The sequence below is a fragment of the Aricia agestis genome, chromosome Z, assembly GCF_905147365.1.
Source record: "Aricia agestis chromosome Z, ilAriAges1.1, whole genome shotgun sequence".
Taxonomy (NCBI): domain Eukaryota; kingdom Metazoa; phylum Arthropoda; class Insecta; order Lepidoptera; family Lycaenidae; genus Aricia; species Aricia agestis.
The window spans coordinates 24,754,253-24,770,837 of NC_056428.1; the positions used below are offsets into that span (position 1 = coordinate 24,754,253).

Consider the following 16,585-nt stretch of genomic DNA (forward strand, 5'->3'; position numbering starts at 1 on the left):
AGAGGATATTTTTTGAGGAAGAGGATGCGGATGAGGAAGCGGAAGAGGAAGCGGATGAGGAAGAGGATGATAGGAAATTATAAATACTAGCGGACCCAACCCAAAAGTCTTTGTTCTGTCTGTACATAACTAGGTACATACATTACACAAAAATTAATTCAAAGGGCATTTTCCAGTGGACCAAACTATGAATCTAAACCATTCTCAAAACACACGCAATAAAGAATCATCAAAACCGGTCCAGCAATTAAGGAGGAGTTCAGTAACTAGTCTAAGAAAATTACTTTCAAAATCGACGATCAGACCGAATAATTCGTGTAGTTTTGAAAGTTGGTACAGTTGTTCCTAAAGGTGTCCAGATGAATATACTAAAAGTCCCCGAGGGTGGGACAAGAGCCGGCGGTGGGGGAGGGGGGGGAAAGGTCTCTTTTTCAAGGTTTTTGCACCCTTAAAATTGCAAAAAAATGAATGCCCCGTACCCCGCCAATCGACCGACCATAAAATTAATTTGAAAGATGTTTACGATAACACAAAAACGTAGTGGTATAGACTCATTCTCCCTGAAGATATTAAAAAAGAATAAATTTAGATAGGATTAACTTTGAAGGAGAAATCACGGGAATACGTTACCTCGATTAACTGTACCTAGAGACAGATACAGTAAATCGGCGTAACGTAGTCCCCTGATTCCTCCTTCAAAATAGAGTCTATCTAATTTTATTTATTTTTTATTATTTTCAGGAAGAGCCTTCCCCCCCTCCCCCACCGCCGGCTCTTGTCCCACCCTCGGGGACTTTTAGTATATTCACCTGGACACCTTTAGGAACAACTGTACCAACTTTCAAAACTACACGAATTATTCTGTCTGAATTCCTTAATTTTCCCAGGCTAAACATACACAACGCACACAAAAAAAAAGAAAGATGAGTGAATGATACAATTATCTGGCTCTGGCGTGTGCGTTGTCATGATTGGATACGCGATGCGCATGCGCAGTGAAATTCCTCATAAATTCCTCTTAAATTTTGAGGAAGCGATAGCGGAAGAGGATTTTTTTATTTTTATTTATGAGGATGCGGTAACGGTTGAGGAACCCAAAATATTGCGGAACTTCCTCATTATGAGGAAGCGGAAGAGGAATCCTCAGCAACCCTAGTGTTGAGTACATTTGACATCTGAATAAGTTATGGCTTTGGAACAATGAGTTTCTAAAATACTAGAGTAGCAATGTCTTACAAAAGATTCTCAGAAATGCGTAACCACTTTTTTGTTCAAAAGACAATGTCAAGTCATATATTCGTTATGTCATTATGTATGTGAGATATGCCTGCAGGCATCTTCGAAGTGGCAACGCGTTGATACCGTAAACCACCCGTAAACTTCCAATCTAGTTACGTTAGTAACATAGAATATCATTGCTTTGGAAGGGCAACTGTAATGTTAATAATATTTCACTTCAAATAGCCTAGCAGTTTTCTAGTACGTCAAGGTTTAAGAGGGCGTAGAAAGCAAAATTAATGATTTTATAATAACTAGAGATCGCCCTATGGTGGAAATTCGACCTTAGTTTCAACGGCATTAAGACTACTACCTATATTTTGTAAAAAAAAGATTGACATTATCATCTTTTTTTCAAGTCTTGTCTCTGGGACTCAGCTGATCTCAGACTGGCCGTGTAAGCATTGTCTAATTGTATCTAAGATTCAATAAAAAAACTATAATCCATTTTCAATTTGTCACCTTGTTGTCAAGTGTCAACAGACTTCAACCATAAATAAAAGAGTATAATTCGTTTATATAGGCTTGTCACTCAAAAATCTGTCATTTTCCTAGGTGTGTGTTGTAGTGTGTTTAATGTTTTATTTGTTAAAAAAATGTATGATAAAAGCATACTTTTAAAATAATATTAGCTCGATGCACTCCTTCACCATATAAACTATAACTGTGCAAAATTTGATTCACCCACGTTTCCCCATTTATTGTCAAAAGGGATACAAAGACTTTGGCTCACGTATTAATATAAAGATTGAAGACGTGAGTGCAAGAATACTAGAGAGCTAACATTTTGTAACATCCATTTATGCAAAAAACGTCATTTTTTACTGTCAGTTAACTTTATGGTCAGTTATCGTGTTCATCCCATAAAGTTAATATACCTAGCGGAATAGAGCAACAATCTCGAGCTGTCAAACGAAACCGAAATTGGTTTCATTTGTGTGTAAAAATATGTATACGTATACATTTACACAAGCATGAATGATCATGATTTCTATGCGATTAAATTGTCAACGTGCGGCACGTGCCGACTGGACGTCAAAAAAGAGTGCTGCTGTCATGTATCACACGTCTCTTTTTACCACGCAGTGTTACCGATAGTGACATCTCTCTTGCTCAGGCCTTTGTTTCTCTATTCCGCTAGGTATATTAACTTTATGCTTCATCCTCTCACGTCTTCAATTCATATTTACACTTGATAATAAGCCACGAATTGTTTAAATAAAAGAATAGATATACTATATTTGCGAGGGACTACACTAGCGAAAACCCGGTATCTTTTTGTCGATATTAAAAAATATGTTTCTAATTTTCATATTTTTTCAAATTATTTCCAAAACTGTGCATTCAATTACCGATTGACTGGACTAGCGGATTTTGAAAATTTTGTATATTTATCGAGTTATTACGAAAAAAACTAATTTCGCGTCGTTCTTAGGGTAGAAGCCGGGTATAAGAGTGAGGACGATGTTTTATTTTTTGCTTTATTCGCCTTCATAATAATCAGAGGGATTGTGATAGTTTTGAATTTTATAGAAAACGAATCTCTATGTAACCTTGAATTGTGTATGACTCTAGATCGAAATGTGGTAAGCCCGCGTTGTCATCGACCGTAGGTAAATAATTATGATTTATGTAGGTACTATATTTTGTTTTGTATTTTACAGTATTTTACTGTAAAACTTGCAACACAAGTTTACAACTAAATAAACAAATATACAAATGCCGGATTAACAAAATATGTGTACATAAAGTGTAAATAAAAAAGGCTGTAGAGTGCCTTTTTATTACGTGAAACTTTTTAATAGGTATAACTATTTTATATTTTCCAGACTTGTAGTTTTTCCGGAAATCGAGACAAGTAGTTTTTTACTCCACTCCCACTTACCAACCTAATGCGTTGTTTATGTGCTCTGTTGGGCAGGAAAGGGAGCAGGGAAGAGGGCGAGAATGTAAATATGTCACTCGCGCTGGCATTCTTCATGCCGCTGCCGCTGCCCGATGCGGCAAGTATGTAGGCTGAATGCAGTGACGGATTAACCCTTAATCAAATTAAGCAATAGCCTAGGGCATCACGTCTGAGGGGGCACCAGATGAAGCACAAAAAAAATCTGTCCTTAGGGCATCACGTCTGACTCTCACCGTCACGTCACTAAAAACCACACCAAAAAAGTTTCTAGGAAAAAACTGATGTTGGGGCCCACAGGCATGGATTGCTTAGGGCATCAAGTAGTCTTAATCCGTCACTGGCTGAATGTAAACACTCACTCTCGTCGTTACTGCCGCAGAAGTAGTCAGGGAAATATTTCTGGCAGCGCGAGGAGCTGCGGCAATGGCTGAGTGTAAACGACGCATTATATCGCCACTAAATAACTTTGTTATATTTTCTTCCTCCTCTGTATTTTTTATTCTTACGTTTTTACGTTTTTTTTATTCTTACGTTTTGTACACTTTTTCCATTTTCAAAGGCCAATTGCACTGGCTTAGTGAATATTTTACACTTATTCGACTATTATATTTCAATGATAGTCTTCAGTTTCAACTGTTCTCTGATTCAAAGCTTACAACCGATCTCAATTTTGCCTGCGGGTAGTTTCAGGTACATTCGTTTTCATCGTTTTTTGCTAAGTTTATATTCAAAATAGTTTAAGGCAACGCTAAAACATATTACTTATATTATATTGTAAATTCTAGGCATAGTCGGTACGAAGAGTCACTAATTTTAATTTGGTTAATTAACCAAAACAAAAATGTTTATTGGATTACAGGGGAATTGTTGATTCATCATTTTGTGATGCATTGCAAAATCAATTTTATTTACCACACAAGAATATAGCAACACGACGAGGCGAGGCGAGGCGCGGCTCGGCATAAATTAGTACTATGGATTTGAAAGATTTCAATTGCGCGAGGCGACATGCCAATCTGTCAATTCAGTACAAATTTAGAAATGCATCTACGGTCTGCGCTGCGGTCTGAATCAACCACTTAGTAAAAGATCAGACATTTTTCATATTAATTAACTTTTTACCAAGCACCACTGTTTTGTGTTTTATTTGTCCACGAAAATCGCAAAATTCCACCAACTTTTCCTAAACAAAGTAGGTCCTAAAAAGTTGTTTCAAACGACAGCTCGGAGCGTCCCTAGGGTTTACAAATGATCTTTATACTTAGACTTTATCTCTAAAAGGTTCACCTTGGCACTATTTTGGGTTGTATTCTTTGATAAAGTTAAAAAAGTCTCAAAGGTATCGAGAATTCTAAATACGGTACGTATAATAGGGATGATGACAAGGTCAAAGATTAGCGAATTTTGTTAATAAAATAAAGAAATCACGGTAAAAAATAAGTGTTCCCAAAATTTCAGCTTGATAGCATTTGTATTTTTTTTGTAATGCGCCTTCAAAGTTGGATATTAAAGTCAAATTTTTTTTCAATTAAATTTCTTAATATTTGTATACAATTCGATAACTTATCCAATTAAAAGCAACTTTTGTTATGAAACCACTTTCATAAACGCAATATTTAATATACCTGTCGAACAAAGTTGTCTCCCGATGCGTACAAACTACGAAAGACTGACGTCATACTTTCGTAGTACTTTGTATGGAGCGTTTCGGGCAGGTCATTTTTATGAGATATTTGAATTGTCATATCTTGGTGAATTTTTAAGCTATCAGAGTCGTTCTTTCAACGATGTTTCTATTTTTTAAGTATCTTTCAATTACCGATAAGAAAAAAAAATAGTCATCGTGCCTATTATAATGTTCAAACTTTAAGGGTGAGGCCAAACGAGTGTAATTTATGAGTCGTGAGCCACAGAATTTCGGTCGGCAGAAATTCTGATACATTCAGTTTTAACTTATTATTTAATTATTAAGGAAATTAAGGAAATATAATATATTAACTTATAACAAAATTAAGTGAGTGCACAACCAGATACGTAAAATATTGATAAGTAAGTATTTAAACTTTAAAAGAGTCGTATTTCAGATGATTTCCAAATAGTTTTATTATAAAATAGGATTTAGCTTTAAAGAAATACGGAAATCCGTATACAAACTTGCATCGACTCCTTTGTACTGTGAGAACCTTATCAAAATTAAAAATAGGTTCTGGGTCTGAGAAATGTATTTCACGGAAATATTTAAAGTGCAGCATAAGATAAGCTTCTTGGACGGGAATATTCTGTAAAATATATTCGTAAGGGGATTTTGTAAAGGACGGAGAATGTAACAGAGAGATCATATTTTGTAAAGATATCTTCGGATTAATATGGAAGAGATGAAATGTTATGTAATATTTACCCGGAAACCTGTTTAATATTATCAACGAATGGCTAAGAGGAAGAGACTTGTAATATCTATATATAATACGAGCTTATGCCCGCGGCTTCGCTCGCGTTAAGAAGCATTATTATATACAAACTTTCATCCCCTACTTTAACCCCTTGGGGTTGGAATTTATCAAAATCCTTTCTTAGCAGATGCCTACGTTATAACATCTACCTGCATGCCAAATTTCAGCCCAATCCGTCCAGTGGTTTGGGCTGTGCGTTGATAGATCACTATGTCAATCAGTCAGTCACCTTTGAGTTATATATATAGATTATAAGTAAATATATAATATTATAAGTAAACTTTAAAAATCTTGTATCAAAACGTGTATTCTTTTAATATGATAATTTACGAGGTAAATAAGTATATTTAGTGATATTATATCCTTTGCTTTAATATTGAATTTATTACCCGACTCACCACTGGTTACGAAATTTGAATTAATAATTTTGCAACAATGGAAATTGAAAATACAAAGGCAAAATGTTAAACAAACAAACTCTTATATTCTTGTACACTGTAACAACTTCGTAATCGTATTATTTAAAGTTTGTTATAACACCGAAATAAGCTTCCGAGCGAAAATTTCCTGCAAAATTAGGTCCGCTATATCGCCAAGAAATAATAAATAGTTAAGCATATCTTAAGCTACATTTCTCAGAAAATGTTACCGCGTTACAGCTTACTTTTATGTAGCTTTAAATGTTTAATTTCTCTAGAGATGCTGCGAAGTGCTGACGCCATGTTTTTTCTATTAGTTTTTAATGTATGGTTGCAAGAATATTTTTAACTTGTATTAATTCTGCGTATTAATTTTACTAGTACTGTTTACTGCAAATATGACATGATAGATGGAATTAACCAAATTTTCCGATTTCAAACAAGCTGAAAAACGACATGTAAGCACTGAGCATGCTATGAATGACTCAGCAAAGTGTCATGGCGCACGCCGAATCTGGGGGCATAGACTTAATATATTGGGGGCACGGCAGTGCCCCCTCCAAGTCGAGCAAAAAAGCGGCACGGCCGTACTATCATTTTCTCGAACCGATTCAGGCTCTTTTTGACCCCCCTATAACTTCATTGTGGATAAACTGTATTTTCAGTTGCTAAGCAAGCATTGTATAAACACGGTATATTTAAAATTTTATTCAATTTGCACCAGTAGTTTATGAACTGTAACTTGTTAATGTTTCTTAATTTTGTCACTGACTGACTGACTAACCGATCACCAAAAGTCTAAGGCACTTCTAGCAGACATAGAACCAAATTTAGAATATAATTAGTGTTTAGTGTCTTAATCAAGGAAAAAATCAAATATTTAAAAATTTCTGTCCAGTTTTCTAGATACACTAACTTCATAAATAACTTTGTAATCCGATAGAAATGTATAGGATTACAAAGTAACATTTGCGGTTTATGAATCATTGTACCCGTACCATCAATATCTCCGCCTCTCCGGTTAATCGTCGGAAGAGAGATATCTAGCTAATGTTTAGGGTCTTAATTAAGGGAAAACCTAACAAACATTTCATAATTAATGTGCAGTTTTCTTCTTCTTTCTCTAACTTCGTGAATAACTTTGTAATCCCATATTATATAACATGTACTAGCTGTTTGACCGAGCTTTGCTCGGTATCCGATGAAAATGACATTTTCTAGATATGATTCCTAGCTAGATCGATTTATCGCCCCCGAAACCCCATAACAATACATATATATACATATATATATATATATATATATATATATATATATATATATATGTGTATCTTACATAATTATTATAATATATATTAGACTGTTTAGTCTACTGCGCTCCATGCGATTGACGCAGGCCCTAGTGCTGTGTGATACTGTATAGTGTTATACTAAACAATCAAATCATGCGATGTCCAAGTTGATATATTTATTTAAAACGTAAAAGATTTTTAATATTGATATGATAACAACTTACGTAATAACTTGAGACAGAAGGTCCCCTAGGTAGGGACTGAATAAATTAACCGACTTGTTATTGCATGGATCTCTTAAATTTTTACGGTATAAAAACTGAGTTGCGAGACTTGGTTTTTTTACAGGATGTTTTTGATAGGATAATGGGGTTACATTGAAATTTGTTAATTCCATATATAATTTAGAAATTGTGGTCTGAATTGACCCTTTGTCGGCCTACTGGTTCGTTTTGTCTATTGTGCTACTAATATGTACGTCATGTTTTTCTGACAAGTACGTCAACGATAGCCCAGCAACTGGATGATATTTTGGAACATACGCATTTTCGTACCTTATCTAGCAGATCCTCGTTGAGATGTGGCTCGTATCGCGGCAGGTCGTCCAAGTAGTAGTTGGGGATCAGGGCTCGACGCACCAGGTACTTCTCGTAGAACTCGTGCGGCGGGATCTCAGACAACATCATGCGCTTTTCCGCTGGCGCTGGGAAACAAATTATACTGTGTATATCGAAAATTGTGTCTTGTTTCTTATCTAATAGAAAAATTAAGTGACCATTTTATTTTAGATAACATGTTTGCTAATTGCAACACCTTTTTTTCTAATATATTTGTGCTAATTTGTATATTTTATAATATGTAGATGATCATCAGTCAGTGAAGGTGTGACGACGCAAGCCCTCATAAATCTCGGCTTTTAGCTAGTAGTATTCTATACATATAACTGTAATACATTTTATGCCTAAATACACCTTTTCTTAAATACTTCAAATGCGAATAACTGTGTAACAAAAGTTATTAAGCGCAATGTTAACAAAAGCGAATGAAATACTGCCGCAATGTTTTCATCTTCGACAAATGTTGAAATATTAAACAAGAGTAAATAGAATGATCGTTCACATTACACGATCAATTATAAACCTTGCGGCTAAAGCATTACGTATTATATTCGTAGAGCGAACCTCGCCAGCAACTTAAAGAAGTTTCAGAAATCAGTTGACATTTTTTCTTTTATTCGCGGGCTCAATAATTTAATATCTTATTCTTACTGTCTTGACAAATTGAAACCTTATAAACGAAAGTATATTATATTCTTAAAGTTAAGTAAAAGCAAAATCTGTTTTAACAGAACCATATAAAATGCATTCACGAAAAATATCCACAGCCGAACATATTATTATAACCTCCTCCTTTTTGGAAGTCGGTTAAAAAACATAAAATGTAAAAGCTTATCATAATTCTACAACACTATTAGACTCTGCTTTAAGAGAAGTTCTAACATTTAAATGATCAATGAAAAATTACTAATATTCAATAATAATAAACTTATATTATTATGTCTTGTTCAATCTGCGATTCGCGGCTAGCGCATTCATTGAATGAAACTATTCAATTGAATGAAATTGAAATAAATTGAAATAAAGCTTTATTGATTTCCATAAAAAAATACATTAAATGATTAAAAATACATTTGATTTTTACAAGAATAATTCACTTACATTGAATATTTACTAATTGTTAATTATTATATTATTAGATGAAATAAGCAGAACTTATAATTTACATAATAAATTAGTTTTACATGCATAATTTGTTATTTATTGTTCGTTATTATTCAATTGAATGACTACAGAATAAATAGACCAATTATTAATGTATAGAAAATGAGGGAACTTCGCAATGCACAATGATATAGTAGAAAATGTGGTATAGTACCACACTTATCTTATATCTTTAAACGAGCAATTCTTTTTATTTTATTAGCATATAGAGGGTTTCGGGGCCGACAAATCGATCTAGATAGGAATCATTTTTAGAAAATGTCATTTTCATCGAATACCGAGCAAAGCTCGGTCAAATAGCTAGTTAAATTTAATATACTCATCTTTTTTGATGCACCAAAAAGGCGGATCAAAAAAGATGGTTTGGCTGGACCACCCTCGTGGCACCCGATTTGCATAATGTTATAATGAAACGCTCTATTCGGCAAACGTGACCTGACCTACTTTAAAATCACGAGTTTCAATTAACCGATTATTAAAAAAAGTTTTGCGCGGAAACCACCGCGTTGACAATTTTATTATATCTTCTATTCGTGTTGAGAGGATATTAATGATATTAAATACGTACGAGAAACATTCAATGTACAAATTTAATTTCCTGTTTTTATAAGAACTTCCTAGGCGCGACGAATTGATAATTTGGCTGTAGCGATATCGATTTTTCTCAATAATGACTAAAGCTAAGAAATTAAAGTTCATTGTCAGTTTTATTCATCATGTCTTTGTCTTTGAATTACTATGGGTAATACACGATTTTACACGATGATGGGCATAACACGATTGGCCAACTTTTATAAAACAGAATAATCAATCTAAAAGACCTCTGTAAAAAAGGGATTCCTATTTTTCCAACATAGGAGAGTGATTTAAGCTTCCAAAATTCGTACAGAAAGTGGGTTAAGAATAGTTGGGGAGAGGAATAGGGGATTTCGGGAGCAGCTCGAGCGTGTCAGATTAAGCTTGTGTAGGCTTTCAACATGTGTCTAGTTATCAGGGTATAGAAATCAGATTTCTCACGTGGTGGTTATTTTTTTTTAAATATTGTAATATGGATCTGTCAGATTAAGATAGGAGATGTTTAGTATACCCCAAAGAAGCTTCCATATAAAGCACTAACGATTCAAAGGTTAAGTAAGTCTGTAGGGACCTGTAGGGACTTCGCTTCGCAGATATTTTATTTTGAACTAAAGTAAGTGATTTAATCCTTGTTGTCTAAAATATATTTATAACTGATATTTAAAATAAGCCATTTTCTCAATATATTTTCTTTTTTAAAACTTTAAAATGGCTGCAGTTTCTGAACCCACCACTAAAGTAAAAAAACGCTCTTATTATTTTTTTATCAGCTTTACCTAAAGTAAAAAACCTACTAGATCTCCATGACGCTCGAGTGTAAATACTTATAACTTAATATTTAATATGGCGATAAAATGTACAATGGCGCACCTGAGGTTTTATTGTGGCGTACACGTGCGGAAACGACGGTCGAGATGCATTGTGTTCGTATTTATAAGATTTTCTCTACTTAGACCCTAGAGCTACTTATTCAACAATAATTTTATGTAGGAATTTGAGGAAAAAGGAAATCGCGTATTATTCCCGCGGCTCCGTCCGTGTGGACTGTGGACTTCAGTTTATAATGCGCGGTGGTTCCTGTGTCCGTGTGAATGCCCGGGATGAATTGTAGCCTGCATTACTGCAAAGTTTCCTCAAAATCCATGTAATAAACAAAATTGGTGTTAAATTTCAAAGCTTCGTACAACCTTTTTTTCCAGTCAAAAGGTAGCCTATGTCCTCTCTCAGACTCTAGACAAACTGTGTACAAAATTTCATTACAACCGATTTAGTAGTTTTGGCGTGTAAGTATTGACAGTATTAACTATGTCTTTTGAGTTTTGAGACAAAGTAAATATATATATATATATATATATATATATATATATATATATATATATATATATATATATATATATATATATATATATATATATATATATATATATATATATATATATATATAATATATAGCAGCAAAACGCAAAACAACTTACAAAATATAGCTAGTTAGTCGAAAGGTCGAGCAAAATCCTTAAAGACTTTATAAGCAAAGTTATATGAACATGATATCAAGCGACTCTGGAGAAATCAGATGCATTGGATATTGCGAGCTCAATACGAATAAACTTGTTTAAAGTATTCCGCGTGTCTTTTTATAAACTAGTTTATATCTATATATAATTATAGTTTATACCTATATTATAAAATTTATTTTGAGATGTTGCTCGCAACTTTGTCAAAAATTATCATGCCTTTTTAGTTTTTTGTATGATAAGATCGTGCGATAGCTACGTCGTTTTTTACAATATTTTGTCGTGTTAATTTGTGTTGTAGTTAATTTCTGACATTTCTATTGGGTATACATTACATATACAAGACAGTATGTTATTTTATTATTATGTTTCACGATGTAAAATTAGCATCACATAATATCATCTACTCCATGTAGTTACACTGTAATAATATAATTATAGTTACATGTAGTATTGCAATAATAATATTCGCTGCTACGAAACTACGTCACGTAGAGCTACGAAGGTCTACGAAACAACGAGAAAATAGTTTTAACTCTCACTGCCGCACTCATAGTGAAAAATTAATTACTTGAGTGTAATTAATTTAAAATTTTGACATAAGCCTCATTCATCATATTCTGTCAAACTCAAAATTAAAATTTTATTAATTATTAACGAAACTATCTTAACAAAATTAAATGCAAGCTTAATCTTAATTCTCGATAATTTAATGTATCTGAGTTCTGCGGTCAAAGTTCATATGATAAATAATAGTAGCATTCATCGTATTTTTTACTGGAATTTATAAAATAAAAAAATCGCAGATAATAAAGGGAAGAAGGTGATGGATATCTTAATGGTAAGCTACACCAAATATAGATCTTTAACATTTACTCTCACACATGGCATAAACAACGTAAGAATTTTTAACGCTCTTTCCTTTTATGAGACTGTTGTATGGAATTGTCTTTCACATATTGTATACTTATACCAAACGGTAATTTTGAAGTATTATAGAAATTATTACGCTAAAATAAGACCGAAGGTCTTACGCCAAACTTTTAATAATAATATTATATTTACAGCCTATCCATTTTGGCCCATGATGAACGATATAAGATTAGCGATTACGAATATTATTTACCTCACTTGATTATATTATTATTTATACAGTGTCCAATATTTCGTAGACAAAACAATTGCTGTACTAATATTGTTTGAGACCAATAACGATTAATATCATAATATCTATCAGTAATGTACTAGTACATATTATACATAACACAATAATAGCCCACAATCAACGTCGATTCTGATGACAGCTTTGCTATCATACGCCTAAGCCCAGGGTGTAACAAACAGGTGCAGATGCTGTGCTCAAACCCACGGCTTGGGCTTTCATGCACTCTGCATTCATTCACTTAGCATTACTCGATAGTTTTTACTCCAAATCGAGTAAAAAATATCCTATGGACTGCAAAACTCACACGCTTGAGCAAAGCTCGACGGCTCGCGTCGAGTAAGTTCGAAGAAAATAGATTCCATCGAGCCGGCTCGATGCGAGCCTACGAGTTGTGAGTTTTGCGGTCCACACGATAATTTTTACTCGATTTGGAGTAAAACTATCGAGTAATACCGATAGTGAGTACTGACCATAAGTAATAATACTTTAGGGGGTGTGTGGGTATGTTGAATGCTGTTCGCTGAGAAAGTAGCAGCGCTGAAAGAGTTACTTGTTTTTTTATTTTAGGATGAAAAAAGTCATGACGGTGGGGCGCTTGCCCATACAAATCACAAAAACTCTGAACGTTGCTATACTTTAACAGTGAACTCATATAAAAGACACATACGCACCCTAAAGTATTATCACTTTGTTTTGTTACAACCTGTGAACGTCTTAACATAGATTGATCAAGTCGTCTGACCGCCAACGTTCAATCCAGTAATAGAAGGTGTGATACAAAGGTTAAGTAACGTAGCCACTTACTAGATTGATTTGTTGCTACAATACAACTATATTAAAATATACCATGCTAATATTATTGTAAATGCGAAAGTGTGTCTGCCTGTGTATCTGTGTCTGTCTGTCTGTCACCTCTTCACGCTCGAACCGCTAAACCGATTTTGCTGAAAGGTATGGAGATACTTTGAGTCTAGGGAAAGAACAAAGGATACTTTTTATCCCGGTAATATTATACGGTTTGCGCGCAAAACAAATTTTGGCGCAACGGAGTTGAGGGCGTCATTTAGTATTTTAATCTAGTCGAGTTGTAGCAACCATTAAATCAGGCAAGTGGCTGTGACTGCGACGACAGGCCGACCAGAGCAGACCCGTTTCATATTGTGCATTCCAGTGCAGTAGTAGTGTACACTAGGTCTGATCAGGTTGACCTGAGAACAGTCCAAACGGATCGATCTAATCCTTCGTATATGAAAGCTTGAGGTTCACGAATTACAGTATTTAATAACTACTGTTGATTGGACAGCAATGATCCATATTCCATACTAATATTATAAATGTGAAAGTGTGTCTGTCTGTCCGTCTACCTGTCTGTCTGTCTGTTGCCTCTTCACGCCCAAACTGCTGAACCGATTTTGCTCAAATTTGGCATGGAATATGGATATACTTTGAGTCCCAGGAAAGGTGATACTTTTTATCCCGGAAAAATGTACGGTTCCCGCGCGATAGACGAATTTTGGCGCAACGGAGTTGCGGGTGTCATCTAGTTATTTACATGCTGTGAATCATTTTATGTTCCAAATTCCAATGTTAAAAGTTGGTTAAACATTGCTGTTTCGCTATAATTCATATATTTTGAAAGCAAAATGTAGTATTTTGTAGTAAACATTAAAACACAGTTATTTTGCCATTTGGACGTTAATGTTCAGTTATGAAATAGTTTGAACATTACAATGAAGCACGAGCAAAAGTTAAAATCAACAGTTATTTCAAGAGTTAAATTAAAATAAACTGTTATATATTAAAACCTTATTATGAAGTACACAAACGCCATATTGAAAATATGGTGAATACTGAATTTGTATTTGTGACTATATTTTTAATGAAATAAGGGGGCAAACGAGCAAACGGGTCACCTGATGGAAAGCAACTTCCGTCGCCCATGGATACTCGCAGCATCAGAAGAGCTGCAGGTGCGTTGCCGGCCTTTTAAGAAGCAATAGGGTAATAGGGGAAAGTAGGGATGGGAAGGAAAGGGAATAGGGGAGGGTAGGGAAGAGAATAGGATAGGGGATTGGGCCTCCGGTAAACTCACTCACTTGGCGAAACACAGCGCAAGCGCTGTTTCACGCCGGTTTTCTGTGAGAACGTGGTATTTCTCCGGTCAAGCCAGCCCTTTCGTGCCGAAGCATGCCTCTCCCACGTATTAGCACGCAACTAGATTATTATTTACTAGATGAAATTACATTCCGGGAAAAAAGTGGGTATCCTATGTCCATTCCTGGGACTCAAAGTATCTCCATGCCAAATTAATTCAACAAAATCGGTTCAGCGGCTTAGACGTGAAGAGGTCAGATAAACAAACAGACGGACAGACAGACACACTTTCACATTTATAATATTAAGTATGGATTAAAAATTCAAGAGTATTAAATAACTAATAATAAGCAAATTATTTACACGTAACGTATTACTTATATAGCAAAAATAATATAGCAAATCAGATATATAAAGTGCGCCCAATTCAGTAATATAGACGCTACAGAGAAGCTTAAATATATCAATATACGACTACTTTCATAGCCAATGGCTATATAAATAGCGTGCTCACAGCGCTTGTACATTAATTTTGCGCTACCTGAGCGTGAACGTATAAGAAATACGGCAATAGATTGGCTTGAGACTGAAAACATATCCGTTTATTCCGGTAAACGAACTTGATTACTCTTGTCTCGTCGCAATGTTATTGATGGAATAAACTGTTGTTTCAGTTCAGTATTTACCTAGGGAAATAATTTCGCCACTATTTTCAGTAATACAAATTTTATTTTTTACAGCTGGGTACCACTCCTCGCTATCCCGGTAAAATGTACGGTTCCCGCGCGATAAACGTTTTTTGGCGCAATAGAGTTGCGGGCGTCATCAAGTTAATAAATAATATAGGCCCAAGAATGTTTAAAATATCTACTAATCTCCTTTGGTTTTATCATTTATGTCGACATGTTCATTTAATAAATGAACATATACGCATAAATAAAATAAATAGTAATTATATAATAATACTAGCGACCCGCCTCGGCGTCACACGGGTATAAAATATATAGCCACTGAAAAAATAATAAAAATCAATAGCCCATGATCCTTCACGTGGTCTACTTCTTATCTATGTCAAATAACATAAAAATTGCTCATGTAGTTCGCGAGATAAGCCCTTACAAATAATTTGCCCCGTTTTTTTCCACATTTTCCTATTAGTCTTAGCGTAATAAAATATAGCCTTCCTCAATAAATAAGCTATCTAACAGTGAAATAATTTTTCAAAACGGACTAATCCTGAGATTAGCGCGTTTAAGTTAGCCCTCTCAAAAATTTTTCCCCGTTTTTTTCCACATTTTCCTCTATTTCTTCGATCCTATTAGTCTTAGCGCGATAAAATATAGCCTATAGCCTTCCTCGATAAATGGGCTATCTAACACTGAAAGAATCATCAAAATCATTATTTATTCAACAAATGCACTTATCAATATAAAAAGTACCCAGTAGCCGATTCTCAGACGCACTGAATACGGATTATAAAATTTGGTTAAAATCAGTAAAGCCGTTTCGGAGGAGTACGCGGCCTAACATTGTGACACGAGAATTTTATATATAAGAGAATAAGATAGAATATAGAATATTGGAGTTGACCTAGATTTCAATCTACTTACAGGACATCCCATGCAATTGAAATGTGTCAATTCAGTATAATATTCGAAATGCGTTAACATAATATGGAATTGACAGATTTCAATGTAACCTGCATGACGTCTCATGCAGTTGAAGTCTATCAATTCAATAGGCAGTAGGCACAAGAAAACTATGCAAGAAAATATTATGCATCTCAATTCTCACGGCAGTAGCTGCATGTCTCGTTACGGTCTAAATTGACACGTGTAATTTTCTAACATTGCTGTCGTGTTGTTTATGATTATTTATTTACGTTTTTTAAACTTTATGTATTTTTGAAACTATGAAATAATTTCTAACTTTGCAATTGATGATTAAGAGGCGCTGTTTGTCGCGACTGTTTGCCAGTAATTATTAACTAAATATGAATGAAAAAAGTTGGCATGGATTGTCTCCTAGTAGAAGATCCGAACTTAGATCCGAACTTAGATCGTCCTTCACCGTGCTGATAACAGAATGAAATATATTTCATAACAAAATT

General features: G+C 34.4%; 1 protein-coding gene across 1 annotated transcript in view; it reads right to left on the reverse strand.

Annotated features, from left to right (window-relative positions):
* Positions 1-16,585, reverse strand: part of LOC121739422 — a 93,985-nt gene that overhangs the window by 44,711 nt on the left and 32,689 nt on the right. The window contains exon 2 of the mRNA XM_042131890.1: positions 7,900-8,048. Coding sequence (XP_041987824.1) covers positions 7,900-8,048 — 149 coding nt within the window. The remainder of the gene's footprint in view (positions 1-7,899; positions 8,049-16,585) is intronic.